The sequence below is a fragment of the Mastigoproctus giganteus genome, chromosome 2 (assembly GCF_048544385.1).
Source record: "Mastigoproctus giganteus isolate SK-2022 chromosome 2, ASM4854438v1, whole genome shotgun sequence".
Taxonomy (NCBI): Eukaryota; Metazoa; Arthropoda; class Arachnida; order Uropygi; family Thelyphonidae; genus Mastigoproctus; species Mastigoproctus giganteus.
In genome coordinates, this window is record NC_143576.1 from 242,953,040 (window position 1) to 242,976,383 (window position 23,344).

The 23,344-nt window shown below is 39.8% G+C and overlaps 1 protein-coding gene across 1 annotated transcript; it reads left to right on the forward strand.

Annotated features, from left to right (window-relative positions):
• The first annotated feature begins 22,090 nt into the window (after positions 1-22,090).
• Positions 22,091-22,654, forward strand: LOC150090327 (uncharacterized). Its single transcript, XM_090390270.1, has one exon. It carries the CDS (start codon positions 22,091-22,093, stop codon positions 22,652-22,654), a length of 564 nt encoding a protein of 187 aa, XP_090246396.1.
• Positions 22,655-23,344: the final 690 nt, after the last annotated feature.

Consider the following 23,344-nt stretch of genomic DNA (forward strand, 5'->3'; position numbering starts at 1 on the left):
AAAACTGCTAGATTTGGAAGATTCACAGACTAATATGTTAATTATAACTGCAGGCAGAGGTGAAAGTGATTCTTGCACTACTATTGGAAAATGCAACAGCCAGGAAAGCAAGGGGTCTGGATTTAAGGACCCGCTGTGAGTCATCACAGAACCAGTGAATATATGGGCTATGTAAGGGTAATTAAGAGTAAGAAGATGTGCATGTATGCTAATGCTGGAAGCATTGTAAATAAATTTGAAGTACTGATTATGTCATCAAATGCAGATGCAGGGATTGTCGAAACATGGTATCACTGAGATATAAGGGATGCGGAATTTGAATATGGGGAGCACAATGTACAGAAAGGACAGACAGTAAAGGTGTTATGCTCCTAATTAAGAAGCATATTAAATCTAAGGCAGTACAATGTTGAGTCAGGCTGGTGTGATATGAGCACTGTGAATACAAAATAGAGTAGGAGCGTGTTATAGGCCTGATGAGTATACCAAACAGCTATACAGAGAAACAGACTGGGCCAGTTAAATCAGAATGTCTTATAATGGAGGATTTTAACTTTCCAGCAGTTGACTGGAATTTATTGGTTGTTCACCCAAACATGCAAGACTTTAGATTTCTTGGATGAATGTTTTCTAGAGCAGCATGTTAGAGAGTAAACATGAGAAGCTGTACTCTTGATTTGGTTATTAGCAGTGATTCTATATGTATTAAGAATCTACAAGTAAAAGCCCCACTGGGTGGCAGCGATTAGTGTACTAATGTTCAATTTAATTAAAGACATAGCTACTGTTAAGGGTAAAGCAAAAGGCTTTTGCTTTCGTGAGGGTGGCTACAGTGTCTCAAGAGAGTTTTTAAATTCTATGTAGTCGGATCAATTGGTAATGTTATGAACAGCAAATTCTAAATGGCAAGCATTCAGGGAACTAATCAAATAAGCTACTATGCTTTTCATACCAACAAATGAATACTGTTCAAGGCTTAGACCTAAATGACTTCAGACACGCAGAGAACAGTGAATGGGATGTATATAAATTAATAGGTGATACAGAAGATGATAGATATAAATTAGTCTGTAATCAAGTTACAAAGGTGAGGAAACTAAGGCAGATTATGAGAATCCTGATGAATGCTGAGAAAAGTAGCAAAGACTTCTATACTTATATTAACATTAGAAGAAGGGATTGAATCATATTGGGCCACTTGATGTCAATGGGTTAACTGCTGACCCTACTCAGGTTTCTGAAAAATTTATTAGATATTGTTTATCTACATTCACACATGAATACTTTACGGGAGGCAATGGCTGAAGTTTATCAAACTCTAAGTGGAAACTATAAGACTGATAAATGAAAGGAAAGTAGAAGAAAAATTGTTGAAACTGAACACGAAAGGTGCCTGGGGTGATCGGAATCTATTCAATCATATTAAGGGCAGCAGCAAAGGTGAGCAAACCCTTAGCCATAATTATAAGAGCATCCTTGGATTTGGGGAGATCCCCATGAACTGGAGATGTGCAAACGTATCCCCAATTCAGAAAGGAAGATCAAAAGGTGACATGAGTAATTACAGACCTCTCAGCTTAACATCTGTTCCAGGAAAAATAATGGAGTCACTGGTTAAAGAAGTAATGCAGGACCATGTGGACAGAAAAGAAATACTGATTTAATTACACTGAAAGGACAATTCATGGGATAGCTGGTTTGTGGGCAACACGATGCTGTCACTCCTCATGCCAGTTGTTTAACCCACTGCTTGGCAGCTATATAGGTTCACTACATTCATGTAGATGGTAATTTGATGTCAGTATGGATAAACGTGAGTTACAGCCCATTTTGAAAGAGATATAGCGGGTGCTCAACGCATGAATCACTGTCACAGAGGTGGTACAGAAATTGCACTATCCCCATTCAACAGTATAAAGAGTATATCGGGAATTTTACGCCATTACCAGAATAACATCTCATGGACAGAGCTGTGGGTGGATGAATGTGGCCGTCGATGTGTCTCGCATTTTTTCAGCCAACGAGAGAGCGACAGTGGCACAAATCACCACCGACTTCAATGAGGGAGGTGCCCAAAATGTCTCCGCCAAGACCATCATGTGATTGTTATAGGTTATGGAGCCACTGACCCACCAGAGTACCACTGCTAACACCATGACACAGGATTCTACGCTTCAACTGGGTGAAAGAACATTGGCACTGGACTGTGGATGATTGGAGATGGTTCTCCTGATGCGATCAGTCCCATTTCCAGTTATTTCGAGCAGATGGGAGGGTATGTATCTGGCATAAACTGCACAAAGCTATGTACCCGTCATGTCAACAAAGAACTGTTCAGGCAGGTGGACGGTCGTAATGGTTGAGTATGTTCGACTAGCACACGTTAGGACCTCTGATATGTCTAGATGCAGCTCTGAACAGTCCAGGTTATGTGTCCATCCTTGCAGACCATCTGCATCCATTCATGGTCACTGTGCACCCACAGGGCAATGGATCTTTCAGCAGGACAATGCGCCTCCCCACAGAGCCATGGTAGCTAGAAAATGGTTTGAAGAACAGTCCTCAGATTTTACCACCATGGAATGGCCTCCGTTCACCAGACATTAAACCTGTGGAGCATCTTTGGGATGCTGTCAAAAAGGTCCGTTCGAGCTTTGAATCCTCTACCCAGGAACGTGATGGAATTATGGACAGCGGTGCAGCAAGCCTGGATGGAAATACCTGTGGAATGCTTTCGTAAACTAGTGGACTGAAAGCCTCACCGTGTGACTGCCCTTACCGAGCGAAAGCTGGGCCTATTCATTACTAGCCAAGTATCCCATTATTTCTGTCTACTATGTTTATATTAAAATAATGGAGTCGCTGGTTCAAGAAGGAATGCAATTATACTGAAATCAGCAGGGACGGTGTTGTCTAACCAATTTGTTAGGTACTTTGTTGCGGTGACCAAGGAACTGAATGCAAAAAATTATTTTCCATATCATATGCTTGGCTTTTAGGAAGTCTTTTGATACTGTTTCACATAAAAAACTGCCGTACTAACTGGAGAAATGTGGCATTAAAGGGCAAGTTACTGCTATGGATAAAGGAATAGCTAAGTGGAGGAAGATTATCAATGGGCACTGCTCCTCTTGGACTAATGTTATCAGTGGAATTCCCCAGGGTTCTTCTGGGGCCATTGTTGTTTTCAATATTTATTAATGAAGTTATATCAAGCTTTAATATATTATTATTATTATCATTAATAGCCATATGATGATATCCAGCTCAGGACCCTGGGTGTGCCAAGCCCATACTCACCAGATGTGAGCGCCCAGGGTTAATGTCAAAGTTTGCAGATGATACAAGGGTTGGCTGGGTGGTTAACGACAGTAATGTGGCATGCCTTTTCACTACATAAAAAAGGGTTGAGAAATGGCAGTTAAAGTTTATCATTGACAAATGCAAGGTACTACATATTGATAGCAGTAATCTCAGGGTAACTTATAAACTGTGGAACTACATTCAGGACAGCAGAAAATGAAAAAACCTCGGGGTAATTGTGCAATCAGATATGAAATTCTCCGAGCGGTGCAGACATGCTGCCAGAACAGTTCATCAGGTTTGCCGATAATCTACAGAAACCTTTCTAGCAAGGATAAGGAAGTGATTACGGCTTTGTGTAAGGCATCTAGAGTATTGTACACAGGTCTCGAGGACTCACGTTAAGAAGGATATAAATCTGCTGGAACGGGTAGAAGGGCAACCAGATTGGTGAAGGGAACAAAATGGTGCTCTTACTTAGAAAGGCTTCAGTACTGCAAATTGCAGCGAGTGGAGACTAGTCACCTGAGGGTTGACCTGATTGAGGTGTTTGTATTTCTGTTTACCGTATAATATTTAAAGCCTTAAATCGATTCTGTAAGCTGTACATTTATGCCTCCTCGTGAGTGTACTCAAAACTCACGAGGAGGCATAAATTTAAGTAGGGAAGGATGGTTGCAGGATAGATTAGCATTAGCATTAACAAGGGCACATGATGCAAGAAAGCAAGCTTATATAGCATCAGCCAAAAAAAAAAAATAAATAAATAAAATAAAACGCACACACCCCCTTCTCATTTCATCCATCCACTCGCTCCAAATGTTTGTCTAGTTCTGCCTCCAATCTGTTTAAGCTATCAACTTCTACAACGACATATGGAAGTTTATTCCAGCAATTAACCACCCGCTGGCTAAAGGAAAACTTCCGCACACCTGTCCTACAACTGTCTTTCCTCAATTTGAATTTATGCCCACTCAGGTGATTATTCTGAGTAAGAGGAAGGAGCCCATCAACATTGAGCATGCTCAACCCATTCAAGACTCTATACAACTCAATCAAGTCACCCCGCAGATGCCTAGTCTCCAGACACTGTAATTTTCAAAACTTAAGCCTTTCTTCGTAAGAGAAATCTTTTGTTAATTCACTAATCTTGTTTCCCTTCTCTGTACTCGTTCCAACAGCTCTACATATTTCTTAAAATGAGGCCTCCAGACCTGTATACAGTACTCAAGGTGTGGCCTGCCTTATACAAGAGGATAATCACCTCCTTATCCCTGTAAGAAAAATTCCTGTATATCATCGACAAGACACAATGAGCTAATCTTGCAGACCGTCTGCACTGTTAAGAAAACTTCATATTTGCCTGCACAATTACCCCCAAGTCCTTTTCATTACCACTGTCTGTGTAGTACCACACAGTTGATACGTTACTCTGGGTTTAGTGCTTCCCATATGCAGTACTTTACATTTGTCAATGTTAAATATCAGTTGTCACCCAGCCCATCTGCTCAACTTTTCAAGTTCCTGTTGCAGCAGCATACTGTCATTAGTGTCATTAACAACCCTGCCGACCTTCGTATCATCTGCAAATTTGGACATTAAGCCTAATATACCATCGTTAATTCATCAATATCATTAATGAATATAGAAAACAAAAATGGACCCAATACTGAACCCTGGGAGACTCCACTAATAACATTATTTCACGAAGAGCAGTGTCCATTGATTACCACTCTCTGTCTTCTCCCTCTCAACCATCCCTTTATCCATACCAGCAATTGGCCTCCGATGCCACACTGCTCCAATTTGTGCAGCAGTCTTCCATGTGCAATAGTATCAAAAGCCTTTCTAATATCAAAATTATTCTTTGCATCCAGTTCCTTTGGGACTGGGACTACATCTTAGTATCCAATCAAATTGGTCAGACAAGACTGCCCCTTAACAAACCCATTCTGTGTCCGAGCTATAACTGAAACCTTGTTTAGATGATCCTGCAATGCTTCTTTAACCAGTGCCTCCATTAACTTCCCTGGAACAGAAGTTAAACTAACAGGTCTGTAATTACTTGTGTCTCCCTTTGATCCTTTTTTGTGGATTATGATCACATTTGCACATTTCTAGTCCATGGGTACCTCCCCCGAGTCCAAGGAAGCTCTCATAATTATGGCTAAGGGTTTGCCTACTTTCTTTGCTGCTTCCTTTAATATAACTGAATAGATTCCATCCACCCCAGGTGCCTTTCTTATGTTTATCTTCAACAATTTCTCCTCCACTTTACTCTCAGTTATTACAAGATTATCTAGTTTACTGCCAGAGTTTAATACACCTCTGGCATTCCCCTCCCTGAATAACTCATCATGCGTGATTGTAGATGCAAAATATTCTTTAGTTTGTTAGCTACCAAAGCAGGATCATCAACAGTTGAACTATCGATATCAAGTGGACCAATCTGATTCACCCCCTTCCTTCTAGCGTTAACATAAGCAAAGAACTCTTTAGTATTTTTCTTTACATCCTTTGCGAAAGATTTCTCGTAATCTGCCTTTGCCTGCCTAACCTCCTTTGTGACTTGGTTACAGACCAGCTTATATCTATCATAGGCCTCTGTGTCACCTGTTAATTTATATGTATCCCATGCATATTTATTCTCTGCCACATGTCCAATTAGTTCATCTGACATGCATTTAGGCCTAAATCTTGAACAATATTTTTTAGTTGGTATGAAAAGTCTAGTAGTTTCCAAGATTATTTCTTTGAACATTTCCCATTTTGAATTTGTTGTTGGTAACAACATCAGTTGGTTCTACAGTATAGAATTTAAATACTGTCTCAGATCACCGTAGTCACCTTTACGAAAGCAAAAACCCTTCCCTTTACCTCTGATGGTAGTTACCTCTGAGTAAATTCCAATTCAGCACACTGTGATCACTGCCACCTAGTGGTTCCTTTATCTGCAGATTCTTAATGCATGAAGAATTACTACTAATAATCAGATCAAGAGTATTATTCCCTCTAGTTGCCTCCCGAACATGCTGCTGTAGAAAACAATCATCTAATAAACCCACAAAAGTCTTGCTAGTATGTGAGTGACCAACCAACAAATTCCAGTCAATCACTGGGAAATTAAAATCCCCCATTATAAGACACTCTAATTTACTGGCCCACTCTATTTCTCTGCACAATTGCTCATTATACTCATCAGATTCATTAAGCCTCTAGCACGCACCTACTCTCATTTTTCCTTTCTCAGTGCTTATGTCACACCAAACAGACTCAACATTTCATTGTCCACAAACATCAATTGGATGCACTTTCTTAGATTTTATGTTTTTCTTAACTAACAGCAACCTCTACCTTTTTTCCTGTCTATCCTTTCTGTACACATTGTACTCCCCAAATTCCAATTCTGCACTGCTTATGTCTGTGTGACACCATGTCTCTGATATCCCAACAATATCTGCCTTTGATGTCTTGACTAGCACTTCAAGCTCATCAAATTTATTAACTATATATTGGTGTACATGCAAGTATATATGCACCTGTTTCTTCTCTTAGTTACCCTAACACAGCCCATGTATTTATTTGTTCAGCTATGACTCCCAACAGTCCTGGAAAACTTCATTGCCCTGTTTTCCATGCTGCTGCTCATTCTAATAGAACCAGTGCAAGAAACACTTTCCCCCTCTGGCTGTGGCCACTGTTAACCTTCTAGGCTGTGAATTCCCCAAACTAGCAGTTTTCCGACCCACCTACCTCTTCCTCGATAGCATCAGCAAATATTCTTGCACCCTTTCTATTGAAGTGTCTCCCGTCCCTGTAGAAGCAATCTTTCCTGTTAACAAGCACAGACCAGGATGGGAAATGTTCTACACCTTGAGCCCTGCACAATCTCTCCCAAGGCCGAATTGATTGACAAGGCTCTCATCATATACTCCCTCCTATCGTGTGGGGAGAATTGCAGACACTTTCAAAGTCAGCACTAACTCACGGATTTTTTTAAACATTAACCTGTACTTGTTAGGTAATTCCGCCGGTCTCCTATTCTTAATATCATTAGTGCCAATGTGTACAACAATATCATCCTTTGTGCCTTTAAAAGATGATATCTGCTCTACAACGTTATCAACCCTGGTCCTGTTCCACCTATCCTTTTTGTACAATGTTCCCCGTTTCGGGAAACCCATAGATGTGTGGAATATTTCCTTCAGCCAGCGGAGGGTAAGAATGAGTGACGTGTGCTTTTTTTTTTGACTGATGCTATATAAGCTTCCTTTCTTGCATCATTTGCCACTACCATTACTCTGGAGCATTCAATCCTATTATAACCTTCTGCGCTGTCACCTGGCTTCACAGGTTACAGAAGGAAAATTTTCATTCACTAAGAAGCGTATTCCTTGCCATAGTATGTGCCTGCCGTACAGTCTCGTCACCTTCTCTTCAGAATCTAGCATGATCTATTCCACTACATCTTCATGTAGCATACAGAGGGTTGTGTTCTAGACTGAAGAAAGGAATTGCAACTGAATTCTTAGATATTAAAATTATTATTTTTTATTTATTTTATTTATTTACAAAAACAACAAATGACCCCTAGACAGAAACTGGCAAATGCGCCATGTACATACATACATATTATATACAATGATATACATAGAATCATGTTAATTACAATGTCATAAGTGTAATGCATATGTAACATGTTTACACTGCAAATCACATCACCCAGCTAATCAGAAGTATTACAGGAACCACAAGACAGCAGTCTTTTTCTGTCCTAGGAAGAACAAAAACCTCACCCACTGGACGTAGTGCTATACCAGTAGGTGCTAGCTAATCCCGTACCCAAAGCTGCCCAAACTGGGGTACCAGCTAAAAAAAAAAAGTAGATGGCAGGTGATATCAGTTTTAAGAGATATCGATAGGCATTGCAGGTGTTGGGTTGGATCCTTGTTGTTGATATCTTGATAGACTTGAGAAGAGTTGCTTTCTTTTGGTGAGAACAGCAGAGCAGAATTGTTGTAGAGCTGAGAACGATTGAGAATTTTCAGTCAGTGCCACTTCATTTCCTTCAGAGAAGTTGCTGACAGCAGCTTGTAGTGTAAATCTGTCGTCGTGGTACAGGTTGCAGCGATACAGAATGTGCGTTCAGGTTTCCACACAAGTAGAGATTGGTGTCAGACAAGCCAAATTGGAATAGTTTGGAGTTGATGGAGCCGTGCCCAGTAAGTATATACGATGTTTCTAGGCTGGGAGAAAACCATTGGTGGACGTTCTTGTTAAGAGGGAAGGTAACTGCTGGAACAAAAGAGCGGGTGACTTGACCAGTAGTACTGGAATCCCATCGTGATTGCCACACACTGATAAGTTCATTCCAGATTCTCCGTTTCTCGTCTTTGATGTTAGCAGTTAAGTTGCATGAGATGCTGAAAATCTCGCCGGGAACTCTGTGCTTTAGACGATAGCATAATCCTTTGAAGATGACCACCACTTTGCTTATTGGAGGCTTGAAGTGGTGAAACCCATGTTTAGTCTCTAGAGCAAAGTTTCCGGCATCTCCCCCCCCCATACTTCTCCTTCAACCCATGCACGGTACTAAGTACTATAGGTTTTGATACCTTTCGTGTTTGGGGTTTTCATAAAATAAAATAAAAAAAAAACATGCAGGTCTAGTGGTAAGACTCCAGCAAGGACCTGCAGAGCAGCAGAGGACACTGTCCTGCAGGCCCTGAGCATGACAAGCAGCATAATCCGTTGAATGGAGATGAGCTTGGAACGGAGTTTAACATTAACGGCTCTATGAAACCAGATTCTCGAAGCATGTGTTGCTATTGGTACGAATACTGCTGTATAATATAGTAAGAGAGTCTTCTTATTTAGTCTCCAGTCCAATTTGAAAATGCGGATAATTGCTGCAGTGAACTTCTTAATCTTTGAGGCGTGGTGATTAATATGAGAGGAGAAGGTTAACCTATCATCTAAAATTACGCCAAGATGTTTTAATTCAGGAACAAAAGGAATTTGCTTTCCGTCTATCTTTATATTAGGAGGTTTTCTGTAATCTAACTTGCCCTTAAAAACCATCAGTTTTGTTTTTGTGGCAGATATTCACAGTTTATGTATACTTGACCACTTGATTAGCTCAGAAAGGGTTATATTGCCTGATTGTTCTATTTGAAGACACGATCGACCTGGAATTAGAAGAACCAAATCATCGGCGTAGGCAAAGGCAGAGGTATTGTCAGGTTTTTGCATGAGCCAGCTGTCCAAAACTATGTTCCAGAAGAGGGGTCCCAGAACTGGTCCCTAGGAGCATCCTCTTGAGATGGTCCTTGAGAGAGAGAGAGAGAGAGAGAGAGAGAGAGAGAGAGACTGCTGTTTCGAGATTACTTGGATGAGTCTATTTTGGAAGTAGCTTCTAATAACTTGGAATAGTTGATGAGAGCACTTGGCTTTGGTAAGACAATTGAGAGTGCTCTCCCACCAGAGGTAATCGAAAGCTCCCTCGAAGTCAACGAATATGGCCATTTCATATTTAGCCCTCGAAGCTGATATGTGGTTAACTAAAGAGACCAAGGCGTCTTCACAGGAATTTCCCTTCTTGAAGCCAAATTGGGATGGAGACATTAAGTTTTGACCTTCAATTAAATCTGCTACTCTGGGTGCTAACAATCTTTCAAATAGTTTGCCAAGCTTTGCCAAAAGAGAGATGGGTCTGTATGCTTTAGGATCAGATTTATTTTTGTCCGGCTTGTGAATAATTTTAATCAAAGCTACCTTCCAGAGATTAGGAAATATCCTCTCAGTAAGACATTTGTTGTACATAGAAGTATTTCTGGAAAGATTTCGGCAAATTTGATAATTACAGCATTTTCCACAAGATCTAAACCTGGACATTTATGGATATTTATTTTTATTACGGCCAACTTTAGCTCGGGAAGAGTGAGGAGATCGGTTTCATATGAGGAGTGGTAGGTTGAGTTGCTATTCCTAATAGATATTTGTTCTGGAGTCTCTGTTGTGAGATCGTCCAGGGGAAGCAAGAGATCCAGGATGGCGTTAACCGAGTCATTCCAGTTAGTAGTGTCTGTATTGTTGTTCACTACAGTGTTGTACACTTCATGAGAGTGAAACTTGTTTTTGCTAATTTTATATAATAGACCCCAGGGATCAGAATTTCCTGTGGAGTGAACCAAGTGTTGCCAGGAGGAAAGTTTTTGTTTTGCAATTGTATTTACGTATTCTTTCTGCTGGCCTTTATAGATATTTTTTAGTCTGATGACTTCTGGTTCAGGCCAGGCCGTTCTCCGTTGAAAGTCTCTGCGTGCTTTGAGTACTTTTTTGCGCAGGGTAGAAAGTTCAGCTGTCCACAATGGAACTGTAGTATGCTTGATAATTTTCTTCTTAGCGGAGCGTTCTGTAGCACGAAGTAAGGCAGCCTGTACATAGAATGCATATTCTGAGGCATTGAACTGGTTCAAAGACCGCGAGTGTCAACGTTAAAATCCTGGTGAAGACATAAATAAAGACCATTTGATGGTTTTGATAGAAAATCTTCTAAGATCTTTTGGAGGAGAAGGAGGGGGACCTGTAGTATTTGGAAGGAGAGATACCTTAAAAGTGATTGCTCGGTGGGCACTGTTTATGTAGTCAGTATGTATGGTCCAATCAGAGATCCTGAGAACATGGCGGACGTTGAAATGGTTAAATCAATGTTTGATTCTCCGTGGACGTTTGAGACGGTGTGCGGTTGGTTGGGTAAGTTGTGCAGATTTAAATTGTAGGTGAATAAAAATTCCTCGAAAATCCTACCTCTGTTGTCCAAGACACTGCTGAATCATAAGAAAGATTTTGAGTGGGATTTAAAGTAGCAAACACGTGTTCTTGATATCTTTGTGAGAAATTAATATCTGCTGATGGTGGACAATATACTGAAAGTAAGTAGAACGAGAAAGTTGATGTAGAGACTAAAATACAGGTGGAATTTTAACCTGCCAAGACAGAGTTCATAAACATTGCCAGAGATATTAAAATTAGCTTGAATAATAATAATATTAAAAGCGACTATATAAGCTTCTCGAACGAACTTGTTAACGTATGGCAAACACGATGGGACACGTCGCTGACCGGACATGTTACTGGAAAGTTTTTCCCTGAGTTACTCACTTAATGGATAAAGGAAGAAGAAATGTTTCTCTATATCCATGCATGCATCATATCTCATCCTGAGCATAGATCACTAAACGATAAATGATATACATTCGGACTTTATAACACTGCCCTTTGTTCTCAAGAACAAAGCAAAGACTGGTAGTATGTTTTATTTGACTGTGACATTTATGAAGAACTACGAATTCCCTTCAAAAACTGTGTTAGGGGCTTTCGCCCTGGATTGGAATATCACGTATGAAAACAAAGAAATTTACTCCACCTTCCAGAAATTTACTTCTCTTGCTTTTAAAATATGCCTATCTATTGGACAAACACCTACTGCTTCCATCTGATATTCTTTGTCCCTCCCCCCTAATTATTTTTGAATGACTTAGGATTGTTTGCCTAGATTTCTTAACGTTGTTTGGGTTAAACACAGTTTGAGTTAAATTTAGACCACACTCTATGTTTTGTTGTTGTTGGCTTTTTTTGCATGCAGGAAGGATATGCTGATACTCACGGGGATATATATATATATATATATATTTTTTTTTTTTTTTTTCTGAGTACGAGATCTCTGCATTCCTGGGTTAGGTTTCCGCCTCTGCCTCTGGGTGTGGATTATCTGTCTTCATCTAAGAACTGACAGGGTTGATAACTGAGTCTCCCTTGCCGCCATTGCGATGGGTGTGGAGGCGTTTCAGTTTTTTGTCTTCTTAATCTCTACTAACTCACAGTGTCCCGTATGAAGGCGATTTACACCGCAGAGTTGGACAATCTCGGCTGGTGTCGCCTAACCTACGACACACACACACATATACTTCCTTCACCTGAAATCAGCTCTATACGGCCTCCATTCAAAAGACCTTGAAGAACTGCTAAAGTCTTCAACGGAATTTGTAGCTAGATTTCGATAAATGAGTGAAAAGTGCTGAACCATACTATACTGTTACGGAGCACGCAATCTTGCTTAAGATCAACTACCTACGCTACAGTGTAAAAAAAAAATCCACAAATGTCTTCCTTTTGAGAGAAGATTAAAATCCTAACCGCAAGGACAAATATTTTCATAAAGCATTGCAAAAAAAATTAAAAAGGTAAACACCCTAAGACATTCATCTGTAACTCACTCAACTGTAACTCAATTTTGATACTTATATGTATAGATACTCATGACGTAGCAAATAAAGTTTGTTGAGACCTTCGACAGGTTTTCGCCCAGTATGCAACTGAAAGGCCTCTTTGATAACTCAAATTTAGCATGAGTAGATGAACAGTGACGCGTTATCCTATAGACAAAAAAGACATCTTGCCTAGAGCCCTGATCAGAGAGGGCTCCAAAATCAGTTTCAAAAACTTGCTGTCTTTTACTAATATTTTTAAGTGATTTTTATCAGAAACTGAACTTTCTACCTATCAAGGTCAATGAACTTTACTTGAAGATTAATTTGAAAACTAGGTTTTTTAAAAAATGTTTTACCGATTTTGATGAAATTTATACTTAGTTCTTCCTTAAATAGTTGAGTTAATTGAAAAAATAAAGACCGCCTTGTATATAACTAGCGCCGCTGGGGGCCTTATGCTTAAGTACAGTACCAGGTAGAAGGTCGCCACGATCTATCAACCAGTCTTCAGTGAATGCCCAGGCAGACCTGAAGTGTAGTGAAATAATTCGGCAGTTTTTGATTTTAATGCTGATGGAGTCCCTTTTTCTTTAGATGGGGCTCCCAAATTCCATTTTGCCTTGGTCCTCCATGAAGGTATAACGCGCCACTGTGGATGAATATGTAAGGCACAAAGCCAGCAAAACCAATCTGAGGCGGCCATGAATTATTGTAAATATTTTGAGAAAAGAAGAGGGTTCTTAATGATATACTTACTATTTACACAGACCAGTGGTTGAAGTTATTTAAAAAGACAATATATGCTTAGAACAAATGAAAAAAAAAATAATAACAATTAATGAATAAGTGTACATAATAAGTTGTTTTTATTGTACGTCGCATTCTCTATCACATAATTGACAACATTATAAATGGAAAATATATTACTTTCATATTCTGAGCGCATGCCCGGACATACAATTCCTTTCTTCGATTTCTTTTATCAGATCGGTACAGAAGAAAGTGCCGGAAGTTGACTGGCCCCTCACAGGATGTCTAAAGTATCTAAGGGATGTAAGGCTTCCAAAGATTGTGAGATAAAGAGATGTTAGGAATTCGCACACATTCTCAGCTCTTCTCGATAGAAAATCTCCACGAAAGGAAGGATGGCATTCAGTAACGGGCAGATAATCTTCGATACAATAAATGATTTTTACTACGTCGAAGATTATTCGCCCCAAAATTTATCTTTCATTTATAAAACGGTCTGCTAACAACCTGATCTTGATTATTAGTATTTTCAACGTGATTAAAATCTATTAAAAGTACGCTGGGTACTTTTAATATCTCCGGTTGATATTTTGTTTAATGATTATTAGCAAATAATAAATAAAAGTTACAGTTAAAATAAGCAGAAATAATTTTGTACATTCGTGTACAAAACGTAGTTAATACTAAAATGACAATAACACACGGATCTCCATAGTAGCTCACCACGTATTTGATTTAACTCGGGTTGTAAATATATGTAAATTTGGCAAAAAAGGCGAGAATTGTCAGGAAAGATATATATATATATATATATATATATATATTTTAATCTGTTCTATGTACACGGCCCCAGCCAAACTATGGAAACTCTGCATGTAAAGTAAATACATACATACTAATAAAGACCGATCAGTGCAGTGGCGTTTATGTTCTGTAGTTTACTGTTGTTATATGTTCATAGTGTTGCATGACTGGCTACTTATCTCAAGTGACTGTAGGAGCTACAATAACTTGGTTACCATCCCTGGCACGTGGAGTCGGGCAGGGTCTACAATCCTTCCAATTTCTTGTACACTGATCTAGCCCACCTCCTTGCCTGTTTTGCCCAACGACAAGCCATGGGTTATCCCAATCAGCCTGTCCTGACAAGCGGAGGGCCAGATTAAAAAAAAAATACCTTTAGGAGACACAATCAGAGTTAAGGATACATTCAGTTCAAAGATACATGCATAGTGTTAGGGTCAGGTGCCACCTGTGGTTTGCCACATCTGCGCCATATGTACGCTGTGAAGAATACAGTACTCCTGTAAATGGCAGAGAGTTGTTGCGTGTTGATAATTAAGTGTGTGTTGAGTTCAAAGATACAAAAAGGTAAAATGTATTTAGTGTCTAACGATACCAGGGGTTCCCCCATCTCCACGTTGCTTTCATTGTGGGTGTACCAGTTCGCTGGGAAGCCCAGAGATTTAAAAGAATGTGAATAATGGATATGTGTAGTGTTATGTTCTGTTGTTCATCTGGCCGTTTAGCTGCTGGACCCCTGTTGAGACCCAACGTTGCCCACTTGGTCCCGTGGAGGCAGACCAGGTACACCAGTATTTTTAGATAAATACTCTGGCAGGTCCAGAGTACTTATCTAAAAGTACTCTGGACTTTTAGAAACTCGACACATCTAAAAGTGTCGAGTTTGGCATTTTAAATTTTTCGTCGTGTGGGGCAATCGCTTTTCGCTGGCGATATAGGTAGAGTAGGGGAAAGAGACGGAAGGCTGGGGAGAAAATACAGAAATATAGAGTCAATAGGGAAGGCGACCCCAGGCGTTCATCAGTGTAGCATGCCCATGCCCTACCAGAGGGAAAAGAAAGGGGAGGAGAGGGGACAGACAGACCGTCCCCTCACCCCTCTAGGGATAGGGGAAAGAAAGTGGGCCGGGCAAGGCAACCCCGCCCAGTTTACCATAGCGGCAATTTGCAGTGCCAGACAGCAAGTGCAGTCCGATACTGACTCGTTGGTAGGGCCTAGTCCTCTTCTAGGTGTGTGGGTCCTATCTGGTGTGGGTGCATCCTGGGAGCGATCACGTCCTGGCTGGTGCCACTCCCATTGGTTCCTAGGTCGATGCTGTTTCAGTAATAGTATTGGTGCTCCATTTATTCTGCTCCATATTACTCCGTAAGAGTCTGCTCTTCGTGCGTTTTTCCGTAGTATTTTGCCGTCATTTTCTCCGCGTTTATGTTCGTTATCAGTTTGAATTTATTATTTATTGTGCTTATCTGTTCGTTGTGGATGGCTATTTCTGTTCGTTTTCTGTTGAACACGTCAAGTACAAAGCGGCTGATGGCTTTGTATTCATCTTCTGAATCCAGGAGATGGTGCTCTTGATTTTTCGGCAAGTATTGGATCTCAGTTATAAGTCTGCTTCTGTGTTCTTCGTAGCATTTGCAGTCGTGCATAATATGCTGCCAGGTTTCAGGTTCTCCACAGGTGCATGTGGACTCTTCTATTATTCTGAGTGCGTTCAGTTTTGCTTTAATTCAAAGATATATGTGGACATGTGTTTATGTAAGGGGCGGCTCCTAGAACGTCAGTTCAACTCCGCCTAGTATCTCTGTGAAGAACAGTATCACTACAAATGGGCCAGATATATGAATGACGTAGGTTTGTGTGTATTATGTGTATGTTCTGTTGTAATGTTCTGGCCGCTTGGTTACCCAGAAGCATCAGTCACCTAGACAGATGATTTTGGGTACTCGTCCACACCACGAGAAGGTGGGCCAGTTCCAGTAGATGGGACACCTATGGTCTCAGAGTATGAGACAAAAAAATAAATAAATAAAATTAAAAAAAATAAAAAATTTCTTCTCTGGGGTCCACTCCAGAGGAAAAAAAAAAAAAAAAAAAAAAAAAAACAGTAAGGAAGAGAAAGAAAAAATAAAAAAATAATAATAATAAAAACCGAAAGGAAGAAAAAAAAAAAGAGAGAGATAAAGAAAAGAAGAGTAGATCTTCCTGTTGTGCAACCATTAAGAACAGCAGCATCAAAACATATCGATGCCTCCAGCCAGATGGATTTTATCAACTTTGTGTCACTGGAATCATACTTTTCCTTAGTTCAAACACTTCTTTAGAAAATACCGGGAACACCTGAAACTTACTACGGTCTCTTAAAAATATAGCTTCTTCTCCTGGAGATATACTCTCAAGAATTTCACGTATCGCTGTCCTGGCATTGTCATATATTCTACAATCATATAGTATGTGCTGCCAGCCTTCCAAGGCCCCGCAAAAAAAAGGTCCGTGTTAGTTCTAATGCATATAATTTCTCATTCATTGACCCGTGCCCTGTTAACAAAAATGACTACTGTAAACTAGGTGTAAACCAATTGCGAACTTTTTTATCATTGAGAAAAGTCACGTTCGGGATAAACAAGTTGGTCACTTTTCCAATAAGTATGTATCCCATCTTGTCTGCCATAAATTGATTATTTCATTCATACATCTTTTCTTTTTGCCTCTACAGTCAGAGCGAATATTGATCTCTATACCAAAAAATTCTGTAAGAATTTCCCTCTTAATACGGTAGCAAAAACCACGATACAACAAATGTAGATCCAACGGTAGCGCTCCGGCCAACACCTGCAGCGCGGTAGTGGACACCATTCTGCACACTCTTAGAATACCAATAAGCATGATGTGCTGTATAGAATTTAGTTTAGCCAAGAAACCTAGTTATTTTAATTCTATGGAACCAGGCTCCCGCAGCGTACGTAGTTATAGGAAGGAATACTGCCTTGTAATACAGAAACAGCGTTTTATGTGATAAGCCCCAGTCAGACTTTGAAATTCTAATGATAGTACCAGAAAATTTTCTGATTTTATTGCTTAAATATAATAAGTTCTGGTGAAATGATAACTTACTGTCCACAATAATTCCCAGATATTTGGTATCAAGGACCATGTGTAACTGTGCACCATTCAACTTTATCTGAGGAGGTCGATTTATATCCAAAGCTGTTTTAAATAAGATCATTTTAGTTTTGTAAGGACTAATAGCAAGCTTATAGCTTTGAGCCCAAGAACTTAAGTCTGTCAACACACTAGTAGCTCTCTGTTCTAAGAGTAAGCGAGATCATCCTGCAATTATAATCGTCAGCTCATCTGCAAATGCCAGCACCTTACAATTAGGGAATGTGCAAACCAACCAATTCTGTAAAACCAATTCTTCCAAATAAGGAGGTCCCAAGACGGCGCCTTGAGGACGCCCTCTCACAACCAGTTTTCGTAGCTCAAAGTGCTTGGACTTTACTAGCACATATCTATTTGAAAAGTAACTGTTGAAAAGCATATATAATTCCTTGGAACAATCAGCATTTCTTAACTGAGCCATTGCTGCCTCCCACCAAACTGTATCAAATGCCCCTTCGAAATCAACGTAAATTGCTAATTCATATTTGGATGTAGAATTTGCAATATGCGTTCGAAACGCCCCTAGACAATCTTCGCAGGATTTCCCAGGAGTGAACCCATATTGCTGAGGCGATATCATATCCTGCTGCACTAGCAGGTCGGTTACCCGTAATGAAATTAACCTTTCAAGAATTTTACCAAGTTTTGCCAAAAGAGCGATCGGGCGATATGATTTAGGTTCAGATTGTGGCTTTCCAGGTTTTCTAACTAACTTCATAATGCAATCTTCCACTGCGTTGGAAACAGCCCTTCTGTTAGACATTTGTTATATATTAATAAAAGGATTAGGTAAAACGACTTATAGAACCTTGTTATAAATATATTCTCGACTAAATCAATTCCAGGACATTTTGTGAGATTATGCTTCTTCAAAACTACTGTAAGTTCATCCATCGTAAACTCCGCAGTATGTTCTCTAGCTACATAGAACCGATTATCTCTACGTATACCAACTTGATATTCGGTATGTTCCTGAGGATTGCCAGTCCTGTCACGTGACAGTTTATATAGTAAACCCCACGGGTTAGAATTTCCCGATTCTCTCACAAAAAAAGTGTCCACGTCGCCTGTTTTTGATCAACTACTTCCTACTATAATTGTTTTTTAAGGACAAATAGTCCTCGTGCAGCCTTGCAACCTCGGAGGGGGACCAATGTCTGTGGCGTTGATATTGTCTTCTAGCCCTGTTTACTACTCGCCTTAATACTGTTAACTCTGAAGTCCACCAAGGACAGGATTTCAATCTAGCAACTTTCTTCTTACCAGCCTTGTACGCTGCTCTTATAATTGAATCCTGTATAAATACAGCAAGAGAGTACAGCCGAATACTCTATTAACTGACGTCGCCTTATCACAAAGTCCATAAGAATTTATGCATCGAACGCAGACCAATCAATTGTTTTCAGTGAGAACTGAACCAACCCTGGCACTCGATATTGACTAGCTGAGATTGTAACATTTTTTACATAAAAGGAGATAACTCTATGGTCACTAGATGTCCAGTCAGAAATGACCCGCCAATCATAAATGTAGTGTCGTAGGCCAGAAGTTACTATAATTATATCAATGTTGGACGGCCCATTGGTCCAGAGAATGTGGCCAGCTGATTGGATATATTCATCACATATAAATTGTGATTAAATATAAATTATTCAAGCAGACGACCTCTCCCATCTGTTGTAGAATTATGCCATACACTTGATTTAGCATTTGTATCAGTAGTGATTATTACGTGATTAGGCTTTAACATAAATAGTGCATGTTCCAGGTAATCCAAAAAAGCTATTAAAATCCATTAATGGAGGACAATATAATGAAATAAAATAAAATTTCAATGTTGTTGCTGCGATCATCACGAATGTGGCACATTAATTACACAACCCGTGTATCACCACAACATTTAAATCATTATTGGTTACCACGATTCCTGATTTGGACTCTTCTTGCTCCGATTTAACCCTGGCCCAACACGGTTCTTGTACGGATACTATATCAATCAAGTTCTCCTCCATTGACTTCCTAATTTCATCAGCCACCAGCCTAGAACGTTGGCCGTTTATCTGCATGGTTTTAATTCCTGAAGATTGGTTGGTTGGGTTTTATTGGCGCATTAGCAACTAAGGCTATATGCGCCAAAACCATTCCTGAAGAACCAAGAACTCTATCCACCACAGAATCATGTGTAGATCCTCTTGTGAGTTTATTAACTCCATTCGATTTTTGATTATTTCGATTATTCATTGGCTGTCCTTATTCGTACTAGTTCCATAGCCCCTAAATATTCCGGATAACGAGAATTCCTGACCGAGTGGTGAAGTTCACGTTTCCTACGCTTACAGTTCACAAAATACGGTTCTTCTTCGTCCTTATTATTATTATTATTATTATTATTATTAGCTGTATGGTGCAAGGAAGTCTGAGGCTTATGCTGCACCAGCCAAAAAAAAAAAAAAAAAAAACTATTGAGTTACCCTAAGAGAGAGAGAGAGAGAGAGAGAGAGAGAGAGAGAGAGAGAGAGAGAGAGAGAGAGAGAGAGAGAGAGAGATCACCAAGAAAAAGAAGAATAATGATATCCAGCTATTGGGACACTCTGCCAGTGCCTCCCGTCTCTTGCGATATGGCCACAAGATGGGGAGGTTTGAGAGCAATATTTTTTCATAAGTCCATACCGACATAAGAAGGAATAAGAAGCACCTAGAGACTATCGTAAACGACCTATACCCACTGGAAGTAACAGTCAAGTAAATTCTATCCAATGTAGAGATCAGTTTATATAATTGTGGAGAGATACTAACTGTCCGATGCCCTGTTATAGCGCTTCTGTACTTAGTTGTAGAGGAGCTGAAGGTTATATCCCTCTTGACTTCATCCCATGTAATACCAAACTCTTCTAAATTTTTACAATATAACCCAGTGGTCAGGAATGAGAGTGCATAGCACGCGTTCCTTGTGTGGACTGGGGTTCAAGCCCGTGACTACTAAATACGATAAATATTTGTATTGACGATTTATTGTAAACTCTACTGACTTGATTGTCGTGCCGGAGTATAAAACAAAATTTATTTTTTTCTTCTAGTATCTCATCCTGGCTCAAGTCTTTGGGAACATCATAAATGATTATGGACGGATTATCTTTTCTAGGAACCACCGTGGCAATTCATGCTATAGCTAAAGAATCTGACGTTGAATTATTCATTAAATCGGCTTTTGATGCTGTTTCTAATAAAACTCCCTTGCTACGAACTAATCTTAATGACTTAACTTTAATCGACTTAAATTCAGTTTTCACTGTATTCGCAGCTTCAGCCTCACTCATCAGAAATCCTTTGTCGTGCCAGTTCTAAAGCTCTTTTATTTTCGTAGCAATTGGGATCTTCAATAGAATGCTGGAAGTTTCTTTTGCGCCTTTTACAATTTATACAACAAGGGGATTCCTCTTTATTCGGGCATTCTGCGTAGACATGACCACTCCAGCACAATGCCCACAAGATGGAGATGTGTGGGTACAGTACTGAGCCGTATGTCCGTATCCCAAGCATAAAAAACACTTGATAGCAATCATAAATGGCTGATGTCTATGCGAGCTACAGGCCAAGAAAATCCTGTCCATAGTTGAGATACATTTATAAAGTCGAGGGGTAAAACTGATTACCCAGTGAATATTCGATGAAGATCTCCATCTTATCGTAAATCTGAAAGTAGTTTCCTTTCTGACCTGGCACATTTTGGCCTATGCTGTCCTTGTGCCCTTAAACACCAATACAAATACCAATACCTTTCTGACTTCCTCTAGTGAGAATCCGTTGTCACTAAGATTTTTATTGTATAAATCCTCAACGATGTCTTCTTTACTTAAACCTTTGGGTATGTCGTATATCACGACTGATGGATAGCCTTTCTTGAGAACCCCTGTAGATATGCCCGCAGAGGACAGGGAATCTGAAATAGATATGCTAACTAGGTCAGACTTGGAAGCAGTTTCTAGCACTACGCCTTTGTTACGCGCTAATCTCAAGGATTTTATTTTTACATTCTTGAACTCTGACTTTAAAGTATTATATACTAATTTTTTTACGTTGACACTTGTTTTCCGACTACTATTTTCAGAAGAGTGTAATATTATGACATTTTCACTTGATCTTACTGATTTTTCCTTCACCGAAGGTGCTCTACGGGCAGCATCAACATATGATCGCACACAGGAGGCAACCTGAAATTGTGTTACCTCATATACTGCTGTATTTGTTTCACCAGTTTGATTAACTGATTCCTGAATATGATCCGTTTTAATATTCCCTATTGAAAAAGTTTGTAAAATTTTATCTAGTAAATTGGCCCGGATTTCGATTTCTTTATGAATAGCTCTTAATCTCTCATTTTCAATTAAGAGAGCTGTAATAACAGTCTCAAGATTTGATCATTTTTCCATAATTGTATCTTTAGCCTTTTTAGGAACTTTGTTGGTCTCCCCCCATGAGGAAGCTCATTACATCTTTTCTCATATTGGATATCTTGTCATGCATGAAAGAAGGATCCTGTGATTTATCCAGATTTTCTGTCTTATCAATTTCTCCAGAGCTTATAGAAGTTCCAACTTCTTGAGTTGAAATGGAACCTTCACTATTAGGGTTTTCTTGAGTTAACTGTGATAATTTTTCCCCATCGCGCTTTGGAGAACTGCTAACTCTACCATTTGAGTCAGTTACAGGTTTTCTTAATGAATTAGTCTTCCCTTCCATGTTAGATCTCATAATTCTCAATTAGAAATATTATCCTTTCCACACGTGGTCGTCAGGTGGAAATGGATGAAGAAACGATAAAACTGTGGACACAGGCAACCTTCCACGCTGACCAGGAAAAACATCCGCCTCTCTCTGTAGCGGCCATCACAGATAAGGCAAGGATCGAGCTTGCGCATGTTAAGGTATCAAAGGAAATGATTATGAAAGCAGAAATAAACAGCCTTTCCAATAAATCTACTGTTGGTCCCGACGGATTTCCCCTCTTTATTCTCAAAATATGCAATTTCTATGTGATTGACCTGTTGCATCACTTCTTCAACCACATCCTCGAGACTGGTACCACACCGACAACATGGAATGTATGCCATGCTTTACCAGTACCAAAAAATAATAAACCAAAAGATCCCAAAGACTACAAAGCAATATCTATTTCCTGTGGATTGCTAAAAGTGTTTGAAAAAACGATACAGTCCACCTTAGTCGATCACTGCTTCAATGGGCGTCCACAGCATCTTCACACTGTTATTCCTAGGAGGTCTACGCTTTCAAATCTATTAATGACCAGCTGGGCAATATCCAAAAAACCCTTAACTCAAAGAAACAACTTGAAATCTTATTCCTAGACATACAAGCAGCTTTCAACACACTCAGCACAACAGAGCTAGTTAAAATTCTGAAGCATTATTTCAGAATCGAAGGTAATCTTCTTGCTATCCTCCATCAACTCCTCATCAACAGGCAAATATTTATTAAATATGATCACAGATTGGAGATGATCACCACGACCTCTGTCGGCATCCCACAAGGGGGAGTTCTCTCATCACGGTTTTTGCCGCAGCACTAGAGCCCTTCCTTGCGAAGCACCCAAACTTCATTTCATACGCTGATGATCTTAAGATGCTGGTCACATCTGATGATCCAGCAAAAGCTGAGGCAGTCGCCTATGAAAATCAGATAGTATTGTCCAAGCTCCAGGATTATCTAGGACGTCTGGGACTTAAACTGAATCCTCAAAAAGCAGCTCAGATGACTTTCACAAAATGGAGGACTTGTAATGAAATTACGCTCACAATAAATGGGACCGCCATTAAAAAGGTTCACTCTCATACGGATTTGGGGTTGAAGTGGGATGATGGGCTTACTTTCAAAGACCACCTCAAGATGGCCAGGCTAAAAACGCTTGCGGCCTACTGGGCAATCCGGCAAGAGTTAGTCGGCCTTAGGCCTCGAGAGTTCCTCCTGTAATACGTCCGAAGAAATTTAATACCCGTACCGCTCTAAGCTTCGGTACTCTGGTCAGGAGCTCCTTCTAC

What these genes read in the sequence shown, in the direction of transcription:
- LOC150090327 (XM_090390270.1), top strand. Translation starts at nt 22,091, where the DNA reads ATGGATGAAGAAACGATAAAACTGTGGACACAGGCAACCTTCCACGCT.